This window comes from Tamandua tetradactyla, chromosome 21, assembly GCF_023851605.1.
Source record: "Tamandua tetradactyla isolate mTamTet1 chromosome 21, mTamTet1.pri, whole genome shotgun sequence".
Classification (NCBI taxonomy): Eukaryota; Metazoa; Chordata; class Mammalia; order Pilosa; family Myrmecophagidae; genus Tamandua; species Tamandua tetradactyla.
Genome location: NC_135347.1, coordinates 4427444 through 4448069, shown reverse-complemented (window position 1 = coordinate 4448069; position 20626 = coordinate 4427444). Strand labels below are relative to the sequence as shown.

Here is a 20626-nt window from a genome sequence, read left to right as displayed (position 1 = left end):
TCACACAGTAGTAACAATATAAAACCTCTCTACGTTCAGTATGAAAAGACAACCGAATCTATGATTCAGAATAGTCGGGGAATTTTAAACTTCCTTTTGTATGTTTGTTTACTTATTATGAGGATGAGATGTTTAACATATTGGGTTTTTCTTCTTCCATGCATGCCATATGCATTAAATAAATGGCAGTCGGCAGACCACAGGGGAGCTTGGGACTCTCAGCAGGCAAATACCCACCATTTGAGAGCTCACCTTGCAGCAGACAGACATGGTGGCTCGGTACAGGTATTTTCTGATTTTTGCATGAGTAATTATTTCCCAAATTTATACAACTAACCCTTTATTGGAACTCATGGCATGATTTCATATCCTAATGAAAAGCGTGTTGCTGGACTCTTACCCATAACTCTTTTCCTTTGTTATTTAACAACAACAGAAAAACAACATTGAAATGGTCTGGAAAGACCATCAGGGACTCTAAGGTTTGCCTTTGTTCTTTTTGCCAGTTTACACAGCAGTGCTTAAGTGTGCCACATTCACAGCAGGTTAGAACAGCGAACTGTGTCATGTGAAATATGTTATTTTCCAGTCATAAGCTCAATAATTTGTAAAGCTTTGTTAAATAATAGAACATTTTTAACATCTTTTCCTTTTCATTGATTTTGCCTCCTTCAAATTTAAGTTAATTAACTAGATATCTAACTTGCTTCATCCTTGGCTGATTTTAGCTTTTCTTTCAGTCAATCTGCTCACTTGTATCTATTCTTTCTCCTGAATCAATTAGGACCCCTCAGTAATATAGTAACATATACAATGGTAGGAACTCAGACTGTACTTTCTGATGAAATTGGTCAAATAGACATGACCCTGATTTTTATAATGGTTTATTTTGTGCTTGTAGAAAATAAAGTAATTTCAATACAAGTATTTATTAAATACTTCCCTCAGTAAATTTTGTAGATATTTTAAAAATTTAATGCAGTCCTTTGTTTTGATTTGTTCCTTTTTTTCCCCTTTTCTATATGCTTAAACAACTATAGTTTGCCCTCTTTTCCCCTTCAGGGAGAGATTACTGAATTTTTTGTCTTTTAAAAATGTTGATTTAAAGGTAATCCAAATGCCAGTTTAAAGTAGTAATCAATGTAACAGATCTAATCTTAAACCACTGTAATTGAAAACTTTTTGAAATCTTTTTTCCTCCACATATTTCAAATTGAACATTTTTCATTGTTTTATCAAATTTCCATTTTTCTTAGTGTATATATATGTACTTCTTAGTATATTAAATATATAAAAAATGTATATCTATTAATATATATTTGGATTTCACTTTATTTGCATTCTAAAAATCAGTTCATGATTATAATCTTGCAAGCTCTCATGCTTTTCTTACCATTAAATTTTAGAAGTAGTTTAAATAATAACCAAATATTTTTATAAAATTTCTGAAATTCCAATGCTTAATAGAAGCATTGGAATAGTTCTATTGAAGTCTAGAGTGAGGGATTCAAAGGCCTTAATTGTAAAAGTTTTTATGACCTCAGTTTGTATCATTGGAAAAGCTAATTGAGCAAATTACATATTTAATTTTCATAGTACAAACTGGATTGTGTATGTATCTTTATGTGTTTATATGTGTGTGAATTTGTGTATATATATTATAGCAACTGTTTGCTTAGTAAGCAGAGAAACTGGCAACAATTAAGGCACTATTAGAGAGCTTCCAACCATTTCTGTACCATTACCACAAATTTATTTTCTTAGCCTCTCATACGATTCTCAAAGTCGTTCATGCCATCAAAGGGCAAATAACTTTGATTATTGCCTCATTGCTCCTATGCCTCATGTTCTGTGTTTTCACATTTTCAGAGAGATACTGGAACTTGACTCATTTCTCATCATTTCTTTCTAGAAGTCTTCTGCCCATATAACTTATATCTGTCTTCATTCTAAAATTCAGTGAGATTCGTTTTTCTTACTAGTATTCTAGTAATGCATAGTAAAATAAAAAAAAGTTATGCACTTTTTTCATTAACTTCATGAATGTATTTTACAACATTAAGTGACCTGATGTGATGGACAGGAAATAAGTTTGTCATGAAAAATTTACTAACAACCTAAGTAAGATCATGTGAGGATCTGATCCCATTCCAAAATAAAGATAGAATTTATTTATAATTTAATTCTACCCACTTCCAAAATTATTTGAAAAGTTGTAACATGACACTTGTATAATTAGACTAATAAAATTGTAGTTTAAAGCTAATAATAATAGAAGAAAAGAAAAGTAGTTAAAATCTAAGTCATTATGTTTACTATGATACTATATTTAATTCTGAACAAGGAAAGTGGAACAATGTGTCATCATCTGATAAAGGGAACAGATAAAGACCAAAAAACCCCCTTTTTACTAGAAGTATGAGAGGAATTTCCTTGAGGTTCTTCCTGCAAAGATCATTAAACAACCTACTAGACAGAGTCTCCAGCACTGGCTTTGCAGAAGATGCAAAGTTTATATATCAATTTAAAAAATCTTCTCAGCATACCATGAAATAGTTTCACAGTTAAAACATTTAGTTGTACTTCCACAATAAGCAGGTAGTTATCTGGTAATAAAAACATGATATGGGTTTGAGGTATTCAGTGGCTGAATCAGCAGTTACTTTAGAATTAGTTACCTCATTCTGGGCCTATGATATTCATCCTCTCTTCATCACAGCACTGTTTCCCATGCAACTGATAATTGTTCTCATTGCCACACCACAAAGCTTTCTACACTGTTGATATGCAAGGTAAACCACTGGCTATTTTGATCTGCAGAAAGATCCTCAGATATTTATTATTTCAAATGTGCTTTTACTTTTAGCCTTTAATTTCTGAAATAGCTTTAAATGTACAGGACAGTTGCAAAAGTAATATATAAAAAAAGGATACAGAAAACTGCAGTTTACCTCCTACTCACATGCCCATATGTACCAACTTTTAACATTTTGCCACATTAAAAAAAAAGTATCTTGGACAGAGGCTGGTCTTAGAAAGTACTCAATAAATATAACCTACTGCTTTCGCAAAGTAAGGAACTTGGCTGATACTTCTATCCATCTTTGAGAAGTGGAATATAGAGAAACAGCCAAAAGAAAACATTGCCAAGTAGGATTAGTCTGTCTATTCATGAAATCAAATTAATTCACTAACCAGAAGGTATGGCTGTACATTTGAGAAATTTTTCCCTACCATATTCAATTTCCTAGCCATTTATTATTCAGCAAATATACAAATGCCTACCAGTTGCTAGGTTCTTTGAATAAAAGGAAGGAAAACAGCAATATGGTGCCTGTCTCCATGAAGCTGTCAGTCAATGGGGAAGGTTAATAAACAGGTGCTGTGATAAGTGGAGAAAATACAGGTGCTATGGGAAGATAGAGGAAAAGTACCTACCCTGGATTCAGTGGGTCAGAGTTTCTTGGAAAAGGTGGTATCTAAATTGGGACCTGAAGAATCATTAGTGATCAGTCAGTTGAAGAAGGTAGAAGGGGTCAAGAGAGGAGTATGAAAGGCAGAGAAAAGAACATGTGGAGGTTGTGGAGGAGAGAGGGATATGCTGAATGACTGAATACAATTCAGCCAGGCTGGTTTGTGTTGAGAAGTGAGATTGAGAGGTAGGCAGGAGGCAGGAGGACCTCACAGGTTTGTTATTAAACTTGGACTTTATATGGAGTCTATTGAGTAGCCATAAGAGAATTAGGTACGGGATAACTTGATTAGATTAATGTTTTCTAAAGATGACTTTTACTGGAGACTTGATTGAAGGGAGACTGGTCCGAGGCAGGGGCACAGCTTTCAAGTCTATAGCTGAGGAGAATGATGGGTAGCAGAGAGGAAGGGAAGTGAAAGGACTTGAAAAATAGAAGGTAGAATTTAGTTGGGTGTGGTATCTGAGGGGAATAAAGTGTTAAGTTATTAATCCGTTTTTGACAGATTTCTACCTAGAAAATCAAGCTCACCAAAACTATGTTTTGAAACTTACAGCAGGGTGCAGTAATCTAAATTCCTTGTAGCTGTGCCTTTCACTGTAGCATTAACTCCACTGAACTCAGTAACAACTGAAAACCTGACCATGTAAAAGCTGAGAAGCCACTACAAGCAGAGGAAAGAAGGCAAATAGTAAGGAGACTACTAAAGAGCAATTTTGCCTGGTATAGTATACTCCTGATTGTTTGGACAGCCTTCAAATTGGATAGCTTCTGGTTTGAATCTAAGGAATGACGTGACACTGAGCACGTGGGGCAGAACAAAGGGTGGAGTCACACAGGTGCAGGCACAGTGTGCAAGTAGGCACTGCGGATGCCGATGAAACACCATGATAAGCAGTCTGATGCTTTAGCCAATATAACACCAGAAACATAAGCACAGTTGATGATAATAGAGAAAGGATCAAGCAACTCTGTATCTTGAGATAATGAGAAAACATACATGGTTTAAAAGTCAGAGAAGTAATAGACACTATATTATCAGTCAGATCTCAGTTATGGTAATTGTGAATGTTGACCATCCTAAAACATTTCCAATAACTAGTTTCAATATTCTCCATCAAGTCTTTGAAAATACAGAACACTAACAAGAAACAAAACTGAGTGATTATTACAGTCGTATCTTTCTGCTCATGGTTTTCTTGAATACCAAAATAGGCAAAAGAGAGGTTATGGAAGGAGGGTAAGTTACATGCCTTTATTACATAGATAATTACAGGCTATCTCCTTTAGGAAATTCCTCATCAGGTTGTCATTGGAGTGAGAGACATTTATTTGTGTTGATAATCTTTTACAATAACATTTATGATAATATATCTAAAGACTGGAGCGCTCAAAGAATATAGCGCTCTGATTAATAGCTAAATTGAAAATCTGTTTTGGTTTATCTTGTTGAAAGTTAATGAGAATGTCACTGTGTTTGAGGGTCATCATTTGAAATATCAAGAATATCAATTATAACTATAGTGTTTAAGAATATGTGAGAAGAGTGGTTTTATATAGTACTAGTAATCAGTCTGATAAATTACTAATATTTCAGAGACTATTATGTTCTAGTTCAAGTTATAATTCTAGAAATGTCACCTTGATAAAATAGTTCTTATAAATTTACAAGAATTTGGCTTTTGAAAATAATTTGTATGAAAAGAACACAAAAACAAACAAAACAAAAATAAAAATAATTTGTATATATTTCTTTGATTGATTTAGACTTCCAGGAATATAATGAACAGATTATTTAAAATATTTTTTTATTTCTCCTTTGTAAAATCTCTTTGTAAAGAGACCACTATTTTTTTTTTAGGTGAAAACAGTTGTAATGCCATGGCCCACTCTCCTCTCACTGGTGTTGAGGGGAGGACAGTATCACCATCTCTAAATTCTTACAATATTGAGTCTTAATTCTGACCCTGATATATTGGCCTTTGTGCAGAGGGTTAGGGAATCTGGGAAACCCAGAAGAAAATTACATGAAGGAAGATGCTGCTTCCTTCTGATCTGGTTCTAGTAAATCATGCAGAATGGGTTTTAAAACATTTTACTAAAATAGAGTTTATAAAAGTCAGGTATAAAAATTCCTCTCCTATAAACTGAATGAGTCAACTTATATAAATACACTCTATAATTGTTACTGTTGCTGGAAAACATCTGAAATTTAGAAACCTGGATTTTCAGTTATTCTCATTTAGGTAAGGAAAGACATGTTAACTAATGTCTATAATTTAAGGAGGGGTTCCTCCATCTATCTGGGATTACTGATCAAATGGAAGAAAAAGAAAACCTATGGAATATTATGTTGAGGGCAGAGCAGTGGAAATTGTTTAATGAACAGTTTTGTTGGTTTGCTTTATATAAGGCACCCTGCCAGCTAAAGGTAATAGAAAATACAAAAGTACAGTAAGAATCCTGCTTTTTAGCTCCTTTCCAGTGTAACCTAAGGACTCTGACGTTATTAAAATTAATAATAAAGAACCAAATTATGTTTAGCAGTTAGAACAAATAATTATTTTTAAATGTTTTCAGAAAGAGGAGAAAATAAAGAGAAAAATGTGCACAGAGCAATAGAACTGTTAGAGTGAAGCAGGCATCCAGAAGCAGAGAGGATGATTTAGATGTTAGAGTATTCTTCTTTGGTGACTGCTCGGGTTGCCTCTGAAGATGACAGTTTTGCATGTTTTCAGCTGTATGCAGAAATGCAATGTTTAATTCTAAGTACTTGCCCCAAAGATGTGGATGAGTGGGTTAGGCTCAAAGAAGTCTTTACATAGAGCTGATAGCTGAAGCCATGATTATGAATGAAACTACTAGTACTAATAATGGTAATGATAACCACCATTAAATGAGCTTTTGTGCTTTATATATTGATGTCATTTCATCCTCATGTCAACTTTGTGATATAAATATTATTACTTTTCATTTCATAGTTGAGAACACTGAGGTTTAGATTAGATATCTTTCCCAGGGTCACATAAGTGGTAAATTGTAAAGCTAGATTTTAAATCTAGACCTGTATACTCCAAAGTGATCAGCTGCTGCCAAATGATTCAGGAATGTACTAGAAAATGAGGACTGGCAAAAGGCCACTGAATATATTTTGTAGGAATTATTGGTTACCATCAAGAGAACTCTTATCAGAATGTTGATAGGAGGGCAGAGTACAGATTGCAAAGAGTTAAGGAATAAATTAATAAAAATGTTTAAGTTTATGTTTAAGACCTTTTTTATTTTTAAGAAGCCTAGTGATATGAGGAAAGCAAGAACTAGGGCAGTAAGTTGAATTTGTAGGACTGGGAGAATTTTGGAATTTTTTGTGCTTTTTATCTTGGTTTGTTTTAGGATATCATTCATGCATGCATGCACTACTCTATTTCAACAAGTATTTATTGATTGCCTATACTGTACCAGATATAGGTGGGGAGGTATAGTGGGAAACAAGACCAATAAGGTTTCTGCTGTCATGGAGCTTAAATTTCAGGGGAGGCAAGGAAACACAATAAATAAACAGCAACACTGATAAATATTTACAATGAATTAAAAATAAAAAGAATTACTAATACTGTGAAAGAGTATGTCTGGATGGATGGAAGCTTTAGATTGTGTGATAGGAAAGGACTGTCTTGGAGATGTTCTCTGAGAATATATATGAAAAACATAAAGAAGCCAAGAAAAGAATTACAAGCAGTGAGACTAGCTGATGCCACCTTAAGGTAGAGATAAGCTTGACATATTAGATGGAGGCTAGAGTGAAGGGAAAAGTGATATGAAATTAGACTATGGAGGTCAGATCACATGGAGATTTATAAACTGGGGTAAGAAATGTAGAGTTTTCTTCTAAATGAAATGGAAAGCCAGCAAATAGATTTAAGCAAGAGCTTATACATATTCTAATTTTTAGCTTAAAAGGAGCAATCTGGTTGCTCTGTGGAGAATACTTAATGGGGGAGGAATTCACAAGTAGAAGCAGGAAGATTAGTTAATGGTTTTTTATTCTATTTTGAACAAGAGATTATGGTAGTAATCTGAAATTATAAGAGTAATAGCGTTGGCGAGAACTGATTAAATTTGGAATGTGTTTGAGGAAGAAAATTTCCTAAACCTGCTGATGAATTAGATATGGGGTTTAAGTCAAAAAGGAATCACAGTGACTTCTGGATTTGGGGCTTGAACAACTAGTATTGCCGTTTCTTTAAATGAGCAATAGGAGATGGAAATATGAGTGTGGTTACAGGTTGAAGAGACAAGCCCACCAGAAGGAGAAATATTGAAGTTTCTAAAAAGAAATGATTCATAATTAGCAAGGTACCAAGGGAGATGAGCAGACAGAAGGAACTGATTGAGATACACATATACTAATTTACCTTAAAAACTAGAGGGAAAGAAACTGAAGTCAGAAATTTCCTGATAGAAAGGAAAGAAATTGAAAAAGCCCATATTGGATGACTTTGATCTTTAATAAAATGCTAGCCCTATTAATGCATTTTGATTATGAACAACTACATACTAATTGTTTTGTGTTCCTCATATTAACTTTCTAATTTAAATCCTTTAACCATAATTGTGTTTGTTATTATATAACCCATTACTTAGCATATATATATATATATATATTTTTTTTTTTTTTTAGGTTGTAAGTTCTACAAATGGGGAGTTAAACACGGACGACCCAACTGCAGGACGTTCAAACGCACCCATCACAGCCCCTACAGAAGTAGAAGTGCTGGATGAAACCAAGTACGCATTCATATTGCTTGTTTTTGTAACTTTTTGACTTAAGGTCTGCATGTTAGAGATTTATAGTCATGTACAATTATTTTCAAGGATTTTTTTTTTAAGAAATAGGTGCATGTAAAATAAGTGGCATGTTTATTTTAATCGCTAAGTTTAAAAAATTGTGTTATTCTAGTAAAGTCTTTAATAATACCAAAATAACTATTTATGAACTGTGCTCAAATTCTTAATCAGAATTACCAGCATAGTTTTAGCTTTTGAATTGTAGGATTCTTTATGCTTGAAAGTTATTGCTGTACTACTGATGCTTATTTTCTCTGTAAACATAAGTGTAAATAATTAATTTTATAGAATGCTGCATGATTGACATTTATTTTAAATTAGTTATCTTGTGTATGAATGTAAATTATAATAAGGCTGCTTAGAAAAAAGTCAGCATGAAAAACAATGTGATAATTTCATTGTGGACTGTTTTCTGATGATCTCTCTCTCTTTTTTTTTCCTTGTATTTTTTTGTATATAGCTGCCAGAAAGTGTTGAACATGTGGTGAGTTCTCAAGTGTAGGCAGGCAGAAATAGCTCCGTTGACTATAATTGCAAAGATTTAGAACCCTTTTGTGTTTTAAAAACAAACCTCTCAAAATAGAAATTATAATTGCTAAAAGTTATTCAAAAGTATCTGATATCATTAACGTTAGTTCTGAAAAGCAAGAAATAATTGTGTGAGGAGCTCTTTTGCCTGCTGCAACTTATGCTTCAAGTAGCGTAGATTTGGGGGCACTTTTGAAATGAGTAGTGATACACCAACCCTGCTTGTGCTTGTGCTTTTGTTGTATAACACAGAGGCTTTATTTGCTATTTTAAAGAGAAAAACAGGTTTTGGAGCTATGCTTTCATTTTCTCTATTTATAATTATTAAATACACATTGCTGCTCTTCCCTAATAGTACCACTAAAATAGTATTTAATTTACTAATTGCCATTGCCATTGAATACCCATGGTATACAGTGATAAATTATAATGAGATAGTGTTATGAAAATCATCATCTAGATATCCTACTAATTGCAGATCTTATGAAAAATAATATTCCTACTATTCTACAATAATGTTAAATTATTTTCTGAAATTTGCTTTTAGTTTTAAAATTATGCTTACAATGCTTCTCAGTTTCAGGAGAAATTTTGAGTCAGCTTTGAAGTGCATTAAGAAAGTTGCTTAAATTAGAATACATTTTTGAAACATTTTTACTCATAGCCAAAATGAACCTTCTATAATTTCCAAAGTAATACTCGTTTGCTAGCTGCAATATGAGAAGACTTGTGGATATTTCTTTTTAAAGAGCATTAGTGAAGTATCCATTCTAATCAGGTTTCACTATGAACTTATTGACAGTGTGACGCAGTTTAGTAGATTTCATGATATAGTCAACTACAAATGTGTGTATTTTAAAATAAAAGCTAAAAACAATGGCTTATGCTTGTTTGTGAATTTTAGGTACAATTCTAAGTACAGTTATAAAAGTAGGGAGGCAGTGTGGCAGGTGAGAAAACACATGTTCTTTGTAATTAAGCATAGACTGTAGAATCTAGTTCTGCCACTAATTTGTTACTTTCTTCAAGCTTGTTTCTTTTTCTGTGAAACGAAGCTAATAATACCTACCTCACAGTTAGAAGATTAAATGTGATAAACCATTGGTATTTTCTCTGACACATGGCAGATACTCAATAGTTATAATTACTTCTATTTATTTCTCCACTTCCAGCTGCCAATGACCTTTCTCATTTGTGTACTTTCCAGGCTTGTGCTTCTTCCATCAGTGTTCTAAATTATCACTTCCTTACCCACACCCTTCAACTAAAACTGCTGTTCTGGGTTTGCATCCTCCTGGAGACCTGCTTTCAACCACATCTATTACGTTTATTCATCCAAAAATTGCACTGCTGAGATTCCAGAAATATTTGACTGTCCTTGCCCTTAAATAGATTACAAACCAGTATAGGAGATTGCAGTTCTGTTAGCAGACATCAGTATGTGATAAATTCTGTGAAAAACGTGGAAACAAACTGTAAGAGCTTGTAAAAAAAAAAACAAAAAAACTTCCTGATAGGATGATTAGAGAATGCTTTATGGAGATTGCTTTGAAGAATTGCATAGTAATTTATTTAGTTTGGATGAGAGTAGGAGTATATGTTTATATGTTTGGGTGAGTCTTATCTGAAGGTGGTGGGGGATGAGAAAGGTGAGGTGGCTATTTCTGAAGGACAGGTTCTCCATTGCTTGGAGCATCTGTTCAGACTCCTTGGCATGGCAGCAAATCCCTTCATAGTCTGGCTTTTACCTGTCTGTCCCAGTCCCATTTCCCAGTATTTTCGATTCTGAATCCTGTATTCCATTGGTTCTTTAAATATACCTCTGTATATGTTATTCTCTTCATCTAACCTCTTATGAACTTCTTGAAAACAAGGACTCTGCCTTTTCTATCTTAGTATCCTCAGTGTCTAACACTGCATACTTCAAGAAATAAATAATTAGCCTTTTACCTATCTATCTTTCTACTCCTTTTCAGTTACTTCCATATTTTTAAATCCAGTAGTCACTTTTCAGATTGATCTTTTAGTGACATTTTTCAGTCTTTCTTTGCATGCACCTGCTTTGATTGGCACTATATCCCTAGTGCTTAGCGTGGTGCTTGACATTTGGTATGTGCTCACCTAATATTTGCTGAATAAATGAATTCTGATCTTTTTTGCTAATTTCTTCTCTACCCTCCTTCTCAGTGTAGCAGCTCTTCAGGTTTCAATCTTAGGCCCATTCTCATCTCATGGTTAGTTACATCTGTTCTGTAGGTGATCTCATCCATCACTTTAAAAACCATCTTTATATTGACAACTCCCTAATTTATATCTCTAATTTACTTCTTTCTTCTGACTCACAAATCCAGCTGCAAACTTGCAGCTTAGATGTTGCTCAGGCATTTTAAACTTCACGAATCAAAAGCTGAACTCTTGAAACTTCCACACATATACGTCCTTTAACTTGTCTTTCTCCTTGGTATATTCCAGCTCAGTGAATGAATGCTCTATTTATCCAGATGCTGAGAACAGACTCATAAGAGTTAACACCCCACTACTCCTGTACCAGGTCATACAAACTTTGTAGTTAAAACATCTCTCAAACCATCATCTACCTGCTGCTCTGTCTGGCTTCTAGCAAAGCATTTAGCATATAATAGATTTTCAATAAATTTTTGTTAGGAAAAATGCAAATGCATAAATATTGCTAAGGAAAAACTGCATGGTTTAGTGTGTCAAGTGAAACATTTTGTGTTTTTAGGAGAATTAATATAGATACAACTTATTAGATAATTATTTTTTAAATGTTACTACACAACATAATGCTGTTATGCAGTAATCTGTACATTCTATTCTACAGACTTTTGGGTTAAAAACCAGAAGGACTTTCCCTATAGGGACTGAGCTTATGCAACAAATATATAAATTTAAACACGGAGAAAAATTTAAATATAATTATATAATTAGAATCAGAAATGCCACATTGAAAAAGACAAAGCCAAATCCGTCCTCCCTAAAGTCCAAACAAATAATCAAAAAGCACTCTTGTGCTTCTTTTTATATTGGATGGTAAGGGTTGTAAATGGGACTCATTCTCGCTAAGGAATTCCTATTTAAAATGGCCTCCCCGAGAAAGCTTGAATGATCTTTCAAGTTGCTAGAAGCTGTTTAAAACTCTTGTATCTAATATCATGAAAAACAGTATGGAATGTACAAGATACTCATTTCAACATCTTTTGCATAGTTGATTACATGATTAAGTCATGTTACTGCTTTTAGTAGCATGTATGTGTTGTTGGAAAATGAAGGAAGATTTTAATCTCCTTTTCAGATAATTATGCAGTTCCTTAAAATGCTAAACATTGAATTATCATATGATATAATAATTCACTCCTTGGAGTATATGCAAAAGAAATGAAAACATGTATCTGCACAAAAACTTGTATATGAAGGTTGCACAAGTTTCTTTTCCGTATTCATAGTATACACAAAGTGGAAACAACTCAAATGTCCATCAGCTACTGAATGGATAAATTATGGTCTACTTACACAGTGGAATATAATTAACAATATAAAGGATTGAAGTACTGATACATACTACAATATGAAGGAACTTTGAAAACATTCTACGTGAAAGAAGCAAAACACAAAATACTATGTTTTGTATGTTTACATTTATATGAAATGTCCACAGTAGTGGTAGACAGAAAGTATATTAGCTGGAAAGTAAAGGAGGAGAGTGACTGCTGAGTGGGTTTCAATTTTGGGTGGTGAAATGTTGTGAAATTGGATAGGATTGATGGCTGTGTGACTGTGAATATGCTAAAAACCATGGAATTGTATGCTTTAAAAAAGTTGATTTTATGGTATATGGATTATATCTCAGTAAAACTGTTATAAAACAAATAGATAGCAGCCTATGATTTCAGTAATGCATTAATCCAAGTTGGTTACAGAAATTCTTGGAACTTGTTTTAAACACATAAATTTTGTCTTTTCTTTAATCAGGTTCATTCTAACATTTCTACTTACTTAATATTGCATTCTTGATATCCTCTTAGTTTGTGACTAAGAATTGTGAGCATGATTTACTTTTCAAAGCAAAGTTGTATCTTATGCTTACTCTCTTCCGTCATTTCACGCGTAGCTAGAAATCTGCTTAGAATTCTCCTTTAGAGTTTGTTTTCTGTCTGGCTTCCTCTCTCTTTTTTTTAACCTATGATTGGCAGAAACTCTGTTAATTCGAAAGCACTCTCCAGTGGACATATCAGCATCCTCAAATCTTTTAGTGTAGTACCTCATGGGAATAAATATGTGATTTCTAAGTGATAAAAATGCTCTATTCCCCAAAGTATAAAATGGTCCCTTTAGAAATAATGAGACTATGCCTTGCTTGTTTATTGTAACTGAGAATTTTACTACAAGATGGGCGATACAATTGACAGAATCTTTATCATTCTTTTGAGGAATTCAGGGGAACAAGACTTCTTTTAGTTACTGAGCATTTAAGTAGTATGAAACAATCTTTTCTCCTTTCTTTCTTTTTTCTTCTTCTGCCTGTTCCAACATTTACTGAATAGGAAACCGTGTTTGGTCCTATGGTGGTTATGAGGATAGATCAGGACACTTATATTCCATTAGGGAAGACAGGAAGTGTACCAGTGATTTTTAACTGGTGGTTTTCAATTCTGGCTTTACATTATAGTCATAGGGTTTTCAAAAACAACTTACCAATGCTTATGCTGCACTTTCAGAGTCTCTGATTTAATTAGTTGTATTGTGGTGAAGCCTGGTTTCCACTATTTTTTAAATGCTTCCCAGGTGAACCTAAGGAACAGCCAGGGTTGAGAATTATTGGTCCAATACAAGAAATTCTTATCAGATCCACACTATAGGAGAGGGATAAAATGTTATGCACCTTTAGTTGGGAAGATCAGAGAAGTCTTTGTGATAAACTCTCCAAGGCTGAGCATGATTTGACAAGGAGGGTGGGTGGAAGGAGTCAGAAGAGGATAAGGAACAATGTGGCACAAGGAAAGAATGGGCATGTTTAAGAAATAGCCCATGCAGGTATATAGAGTATGTGAATACATGACTGGGAACCGAGATAGGCTCAGTGCAGGGCCTTGGTATCAGGGGAAAGAGATTTAGGCATTATTCTTTCAGCACAGGAAAGCAAGGCTGTAGATTTGAGCCAAGAAATGATATGATTAGATTGAGCCTTAGGAAAATTAATTTGGCAGCAGTTATGAGGCTTATGCCACTTCCTGGGGTTCACAAGATTGCAGGCAATGATTCCAAAACATAAATTAAATTTTCATGAAATTTGATGGGTTAATTATTTTGTGGGTCAGTAGTCTCTGATGATTAAACTATTGTAAAATTTAAAGTTTTAAAATGACAGTCTTAATCCATTTATTTTCTACTGTGTGTTCAGGACTTTGATAGTCTCTAGAACTATAAAGAGATCAGTGAGGAAAAGAGAAAACTAGTCAAAGTGATAAAGACTGTGTCTGGGGAGCGGGTAGATGGACTTCAGGCATAAAGACAGGCATATGCAAAAGACCAAATGATGTGTTTTAGGAATGGCAAGTTAAAAAGGTCTGAACCAAGTCAGCATAAGAGGATGAGAAAATTTTGAAATTCATTTCAGTATTGAGGGGCTAACTGCATGTTCGTGGAGAGGAAGAGATTGGAGAGGAGGAAGGTAAAGGTTCCTAGCTGGACTAGTTATGTGGATGGTCTTGGCCTCAGTCTAACTTCTTCTTTCTTAACTGAACAGTTAACACACTTTTTAAATTGAGAGATTCAGAGAGATGAAATTACTATGATTATGTATTTTAAGGGAGGGAAATCTGTTGTCAGAGATTAGATATGAAACAAGTAGGTCAGGAGAGGCTCAGTTCTAGCATCCCAAGCGGGCTAATAAATCATTGTAGAAGAGAAAAGCGAGAATTTTAGATCCAGGCAGAAACATGCTCAGTTTCTGGGTGGATTTGTTGAGAAGTAAGGGTATGCCATAGATGCAGAAAGACAAACCAAATTCTAGATAAAGGAAAAGCCAACCAATAATGGGGAAAGATGGCACAATGTCAACAGCAAACGCTTGACTGTTACGATGTATGTTTTCTACTTAGTTCAGGACTTTCGAATCCATTACAGTCTCCTGTTTCTTGCTTTAACAGTATTTAAAACAACAACCTTAGAGTTCAGCAGAACTCTAAATTAGTATTTATTCCCAAAGATTTTCTGGAGCAGAGATATGGCTTCACAGCTTTTAGTCTGGCTACGGAACGATGGTCAGAGCGTGAACCTGACTTGTGAGAACAGATAGGTTAGCTGGAATCACATTAAGGGGCAATAAAGAAAGAACCAAGAAAAAGAGAAACGCTGACAAGAACATGATTTAAATGTTTGGGAAGCTTACTCACTTTCCCAGTGTAGTCAATAATCTGTATCGGAAGAGACCCCCAACTGAAGTACATCCAAATGTATAAGAAAATTGTAGCCTTTGAATGGCAAGAGGAGAGAATCTGTATTTTAAAATTTTAAAGGTGTTGATAACTTTCTATATATTTTTCTAAGATCAGATAACTGAATTTCTTGGGAAAAAAATGAACTGCTTTAATCTGTGAGCACTTGCTAATTCCTGGAATCCTTGCTATCAATTTTGCAGTTATTTCTAATGCTGTTTTCTTTTCCTTTCACTAAAAGAAAGTACTGAAATTATATAATCTCTTTTAACTCATTTGCCTGCACTCATAAAAATTAAAAGCATGAGGTCCATTCAGGGTCTGCATTGCCAGTCCTGAGGCTCCGTTGGGAATGGAAAAGCAGGATGGATGACTGAGCACCTAGAGAGTGATGGTTCTTAACTTTGGAGATTCAGACTCCTTTAAGAATTTGGTGCAAGCCATTTTTCTCTAGAAAAGCCTCACACAGAAACTAAAATGTTCATTTCATAAGTTTCACTCGGGTTTGTGTCCTGTGGCTAAGAACATACTTTGGAATCTTGACGAGGTTCTTAGTAGTTAGACGTATCTATGAGGCAAATTTGGAGCAATTTTTGAAGATTTTGTGTATATGAAACTGCTCATCATTCATTCATTCAATAAATATTTAATGAGTACCAACTTTGTGCTAATTTTTTTGGATACATCTGTGAACAAACCCTTATAAAGTACATTTTAGTGTTAAGACAGAAGTAAACAATATTTTTGGATTAGTGGTAAATAGTGAGAGAAAAATAAAACAGTAATGGGATCAGATGGTTGTATGGGAATGGCACTGTTTCATATTGAGTGCTTGGGGGCAGGAGACAGTTGAGATAAGACCCAGCTTCCTAATCTCTAAAACTCAATTAGCTGTTTGGGTGATGACTTACACATCAAGAAATCAGCCACAAGCTGTTTGTGAGTGTGTCATTTAGCTTATTGTCAAAGACAAAAATGACCTTTAGCCTAGTGAATATTTTTCTTTCCTAGCAATTCTAAAATATAAATTTCCTTCTTATGTAAGTATGTCATATTTTGAGAGCATCTCTGTTGTCTGTTTCTGAATGCGTTCATGTCACATAAGGCAATGCTGCCCTCTGGTGGTAGGAAATTTGAAGTAAATGCCAGCTTTACTTTTACAAATCTATTTCGAGGGTTTACTCTTTATTTAGTGGTATGCCTTTATGAAAAAAGTAAACATCTAAAACTTTAGATCAATTTTGAATTTTAAAGGCCTCTATCATGAGAATTCATTTGAAAACCTTATTTAGTATCAAATAAATGCTTGGTGTGGTTTTCCTGAGTAATTGCACAGTTGAAGGGAAGTTTACATGAGAATTAGGAAGAATTCAACCATTAGGAACTGAAGGCAGGTTAATGGTACAGGAAAAATAAATCAGACTAGGTGAATTGCTAATAGAAGTGTGGAAAATCTGAAACTTTAACTTGTTCATCAGAACATTACATTAAATTCACTCTTCTAAATGACTTTTAAATATATCAACTTTTCAGTAGGCATTTTAAAAATGGTATCCTTTGGAATTTAAAAAGGAAAATTAAATATTTAGAAACAGTGAACAGTAACAGCCTTACTATATGTGGTGCATATCATCTTGGATATTCTGATAGATTGACTTTTTTTTGAGTGTGGAAGGGGAAAAAAAGCCATAATTTTCTTTGAAGAAATGTGTGTGTATTGTGCTGATCAGTGAATCTCATTTAACTCTTTCAGTTCATACCAGCCTCCACATTCTAGAACAGCCATGTACATCTTCTCATGACTAGGAGAATTTACCGTGAGAGAAACTAGTTCTTTCAAGGACCATATTTTGACTTTTTTCACCAGGAATAAAAATCCAGACTATGTTTTTTTCATAGATATGAACTGAATCAACTAACCTTGTTTATGCTATTTAAATGTTAAGCATAATTTTTACTTTAATTAAATAACTATAAGCCTAAGAAGATCCCCTTAAAGAATTAAAATGTACCAATGTTAACTTCTTATTCTATTTAATGTATTTTCTCTCTTCCAGTGTGTGAAAATGATAGGAAGATGTTTGTTGAATGAATTTTGGAGTTTTCTTTTTACTCTTGTAATCTAAACTAATTCTTAGAGAAAACAAAAATCACTAGTCAGGATCATTACTGCCTTTCTAACAGTGGCTTCAGCAATCACATAGAAATATCAGGGAAAAAAGGAGAGAATACAATAAAATGAACCTTATAAAAGCATGTGGCTGCCATAAGTTCTTGAGTATACTAAATAGAATGTGGTGGGTTAGTTAGGATTCAGGACTCCATTCCTTCTCAGTTAGTCTTGGAGCAAAGCATTTTTTAAATTTATTGATTCCTTTTGATGCTGCACACAATGCCCTGCTATTCCTAAAAGGCATGATGATGAAACATAATAGCAGTAATTCTGCTGTAGTTTAATATATGTGCTTCATTGGCATGCTCACTGTTTATCTTGCACTGGCCTGTTGCTTTTTATGACCATTTAAACTAACGTGATAGATTCAGCCTTACTTTGTGACACTTTAGTACATTTATATGGTGTTTTTGTCTATCTGCAGGTGCTGCTGTTTTTTTAAACGAAGGAAAAGGAAAACCATCCAGCGCCATAAATGACTCTGGACACAAACAGATCGTGAAGAGTTACTTATGTGTTCATCTGCTGTCTTGTGATTAAAAATCATCTCTGTAGCCACATTTATTTTCAAGGACTCACTCTTAAAGACAAAAAATGTTTTATCTTCATAGTTCATTTCGTGATTGTCTTACATTCATTTTTTTTTTCTTCTAACTTTTATGGAAGCTTTAAAGTTCTGTGAAAATGTGAGTGCTTTGCCCATCAGTGAATGGACTGGACCAATGAGATGGTATTGATCAATACAGTTCTGTTTTCAGAAGCTCGATCCCTACTGTAGAAAGCAGTACAGTTTCTTAAATATCAACCAGTTAGCTACCTAATCTGATTTTTCATAAGTTCTATAAGAGCATCAGGAAATTTCTCCCCACTGGATAATGCAACAGAGAAAAGAGTTGCCCAAATATATAAAGGAAGTTATTCCTTGAGAAGTTCATATTTCATGTAACATCTGCATTGATTTCAGTATTACTGATGGTACTACTGTTCATGAGTGATATTAACATTCTGTCTGTGAAATCATGGTACAGTCACTGCCCAAAGGTACTAAGAAAAAAGTTCTATGGGTTTTGCAGATGGGAGTGGTAAAATGGATCACAAATAGTGTGGTAAAGTTCCGCTTTTGTTGCACCACTATGTGAAGTGCAGTGTTGCAGAAATGGCAAAAGTGCTTATTTTAAAAATTCAAAATATTTGTATAACGTAACTTTATGCTTCCAGATAATAATGCATGTTAGACAGCAGGGAATGAATACTTTGAGAAATGAGGTATGTTGGAGTTTTAAAAAATATGCTAAGGAGAAGAAATAAACGTTAACCTCATTGCAGTGTATTAAGATCGAAACCTAAGGAGATCCCACAGAAACCTATTGCTAAATGATTACATTTTTCCTTAAGCAGAATACTTTGGATGTGCCATGCAATGGTATTTTTTAAATTAATTATTTAGTTCTTTGTTAAAAAAAAAAAGACCCACAGCAATAAAAACTGGGTCGTTTTATTACCCTCTGTGCACATTAGTCTCTTGTATTCAACTTTGCTGGCCTCTGGAATTTTCCTACTTTTTAGGATAATTGTGATGATTGAAAAATGTTTTGGAGAGGATGGGTCAGGTGCTTTGCCTCCACAGTCTTGAAGTGCCTGCATATGAACAAAGTAATGGTTCTATATAAAAGGAAACCCATTCCACTTTTCAAGTATGCTTTGTTTTAAGCCATAAAAACACAGGTCTATTTTTGTCACATTGTACTAGCCAGAATTTTCAAGAAGAGTTAAAACAAAAAGACTGGCTAGAAAGATAATTATATTGATCAAATCTCATACTCGTCTTTCATTTACAAACTTGTCACTTACTCCTTCCATACAGTTCCTTCTGGTCTTTAAGCGCATGCCTCCAGGCTTGCTTATTTATTTTAATTGTCTCAAGGCAACATTTAAAATGTGTTTTCAAGTAAATAAATCCACATTTTTTTACTTCATTCTTGCATTTACAGGGATTTAATTGTGCTTTGTAATTTATTTTTCTTACTAGCCAGAAGTTGAGTGCATTGTTTCTGGTGAGTTGAGCGCCCATATGCGCACGACGATTTTAGACATTGTTTATCACTGTTGTATGAAGCCTGTGAATGATCTTTTCAAATGATGGACTTTGAAGACCTGCACTCAGTGTGGAAAACATTTGCTGTATAATTCGGTCAACAGTTTCCATTCTATTTATTGTATACTGTCACGATGTCTTAAATTACAGGTGTTACATAATGAGTTTTAATTTCTATTTGCTTTGAGCAAGGCAGATGGTTGTTTTGGCCATTATAATGTGAAACCACTTCTTCTTTCTTTTCAGTATTTGACCAAATTTGTGTGTCTATGATATTTGTAAATACATGCAATATCTGTGTTTCTTATCATAAGCCTATTTAGTTTTATTCTCAGTAGGGTTTTTTGGACTGTACAGTGTTTATATGATCTGAACTCCTTATACATAAGAAGGTGTGTATATTAATCCAATTATGGACTTAAAATATTTTAAAAGTATAAATACCCTTATTTGCTGCAAAGACCAGTGTGTAGGCATTTGCTTTTTAGCAATATTTTTAAGTGCTCCATTTTAATGCCAAGGAATAAGTCTTTTGGCAACACAAACTGGTCAATAATAAGTAATGCAGGTATGTTCAGGTTAAGCCACAATATTTTGCATTTATATGCTTCTTTTCTGTCAACACTAATGAAGTCAGCATTGCCTGAATGTCATAATGAAACACATCCCTGTTTAAAAGTATGTAACTGAAAAAGAAATAAAAAATAAAGGTAGTTTTTTTAAACTTGCTCTCTCCCCTTTCCTCAATCATGGGTAAAATGATGCCATTCACTAATCTAAGATAGGAATAACATTTTCAATCCATTCAATGTATCGTATGTGAGAAGCAGAGCTTAAGGAATATGATTTTGCTATTTTGTTTTTGTTTTGCTTTGTTGGAACCCAGTTGTAAAGAGCACAGATTTTCTGCAAAGCGCCAGATAGTGAATAGTTTAGGCTTTGCAGGTGAAGAGGCAAAATCAAAACTACTGTATATTTGCATGATGAGAGAAAACAAGTTTCTGAACATTTTTTTATCATAAAATCCAACATATACTGATAATAATTGAGTACA

General features: G+C 33.9%; 1 protein-coding gene across 13 annotated transcripts in view; it reads left to right on the top strand.

The window, feature by feature from the left end:
- The window catches only part of CSNK1G3 (casein kinase 1 gamma 3), a 111394-nt gene extending 91098 nt beyond the window's left edge, over window positions 1-20296 (top strand). For 7 of the 13 annotated variants that reach the window (XM_077138795.1, XM_077138796.1, XM_077138789.1 and 4 more), the window contains exons 11-14: window positions 190-285; window positions 8155-8261; window positions 8782-8805; window positions 17902-20296. In XM_077138795.1, the coding sequence (XP_076994910.1) occupies window positions 190-285; window positions 8155-8261; window positions 8782-8805; window positions 17902-17956 (282 nt within the window). In that variant the 3' untranslated portion in view covers window positions 17957-20296. The remainder of the gene's footprint in view (window positions 1-189; window positions 286-8154; window positions 8262-8781; window positions 8806-17901) is intronic. The other 6 variants (XM_077138798.1, XM_077138797.1, XM_077138800.1 and 3 more) reach the window with 3 other exon arrangements.
- The last annotated feature ends 330 nt before the right edge of the window (window positions 20297-20626 follow it).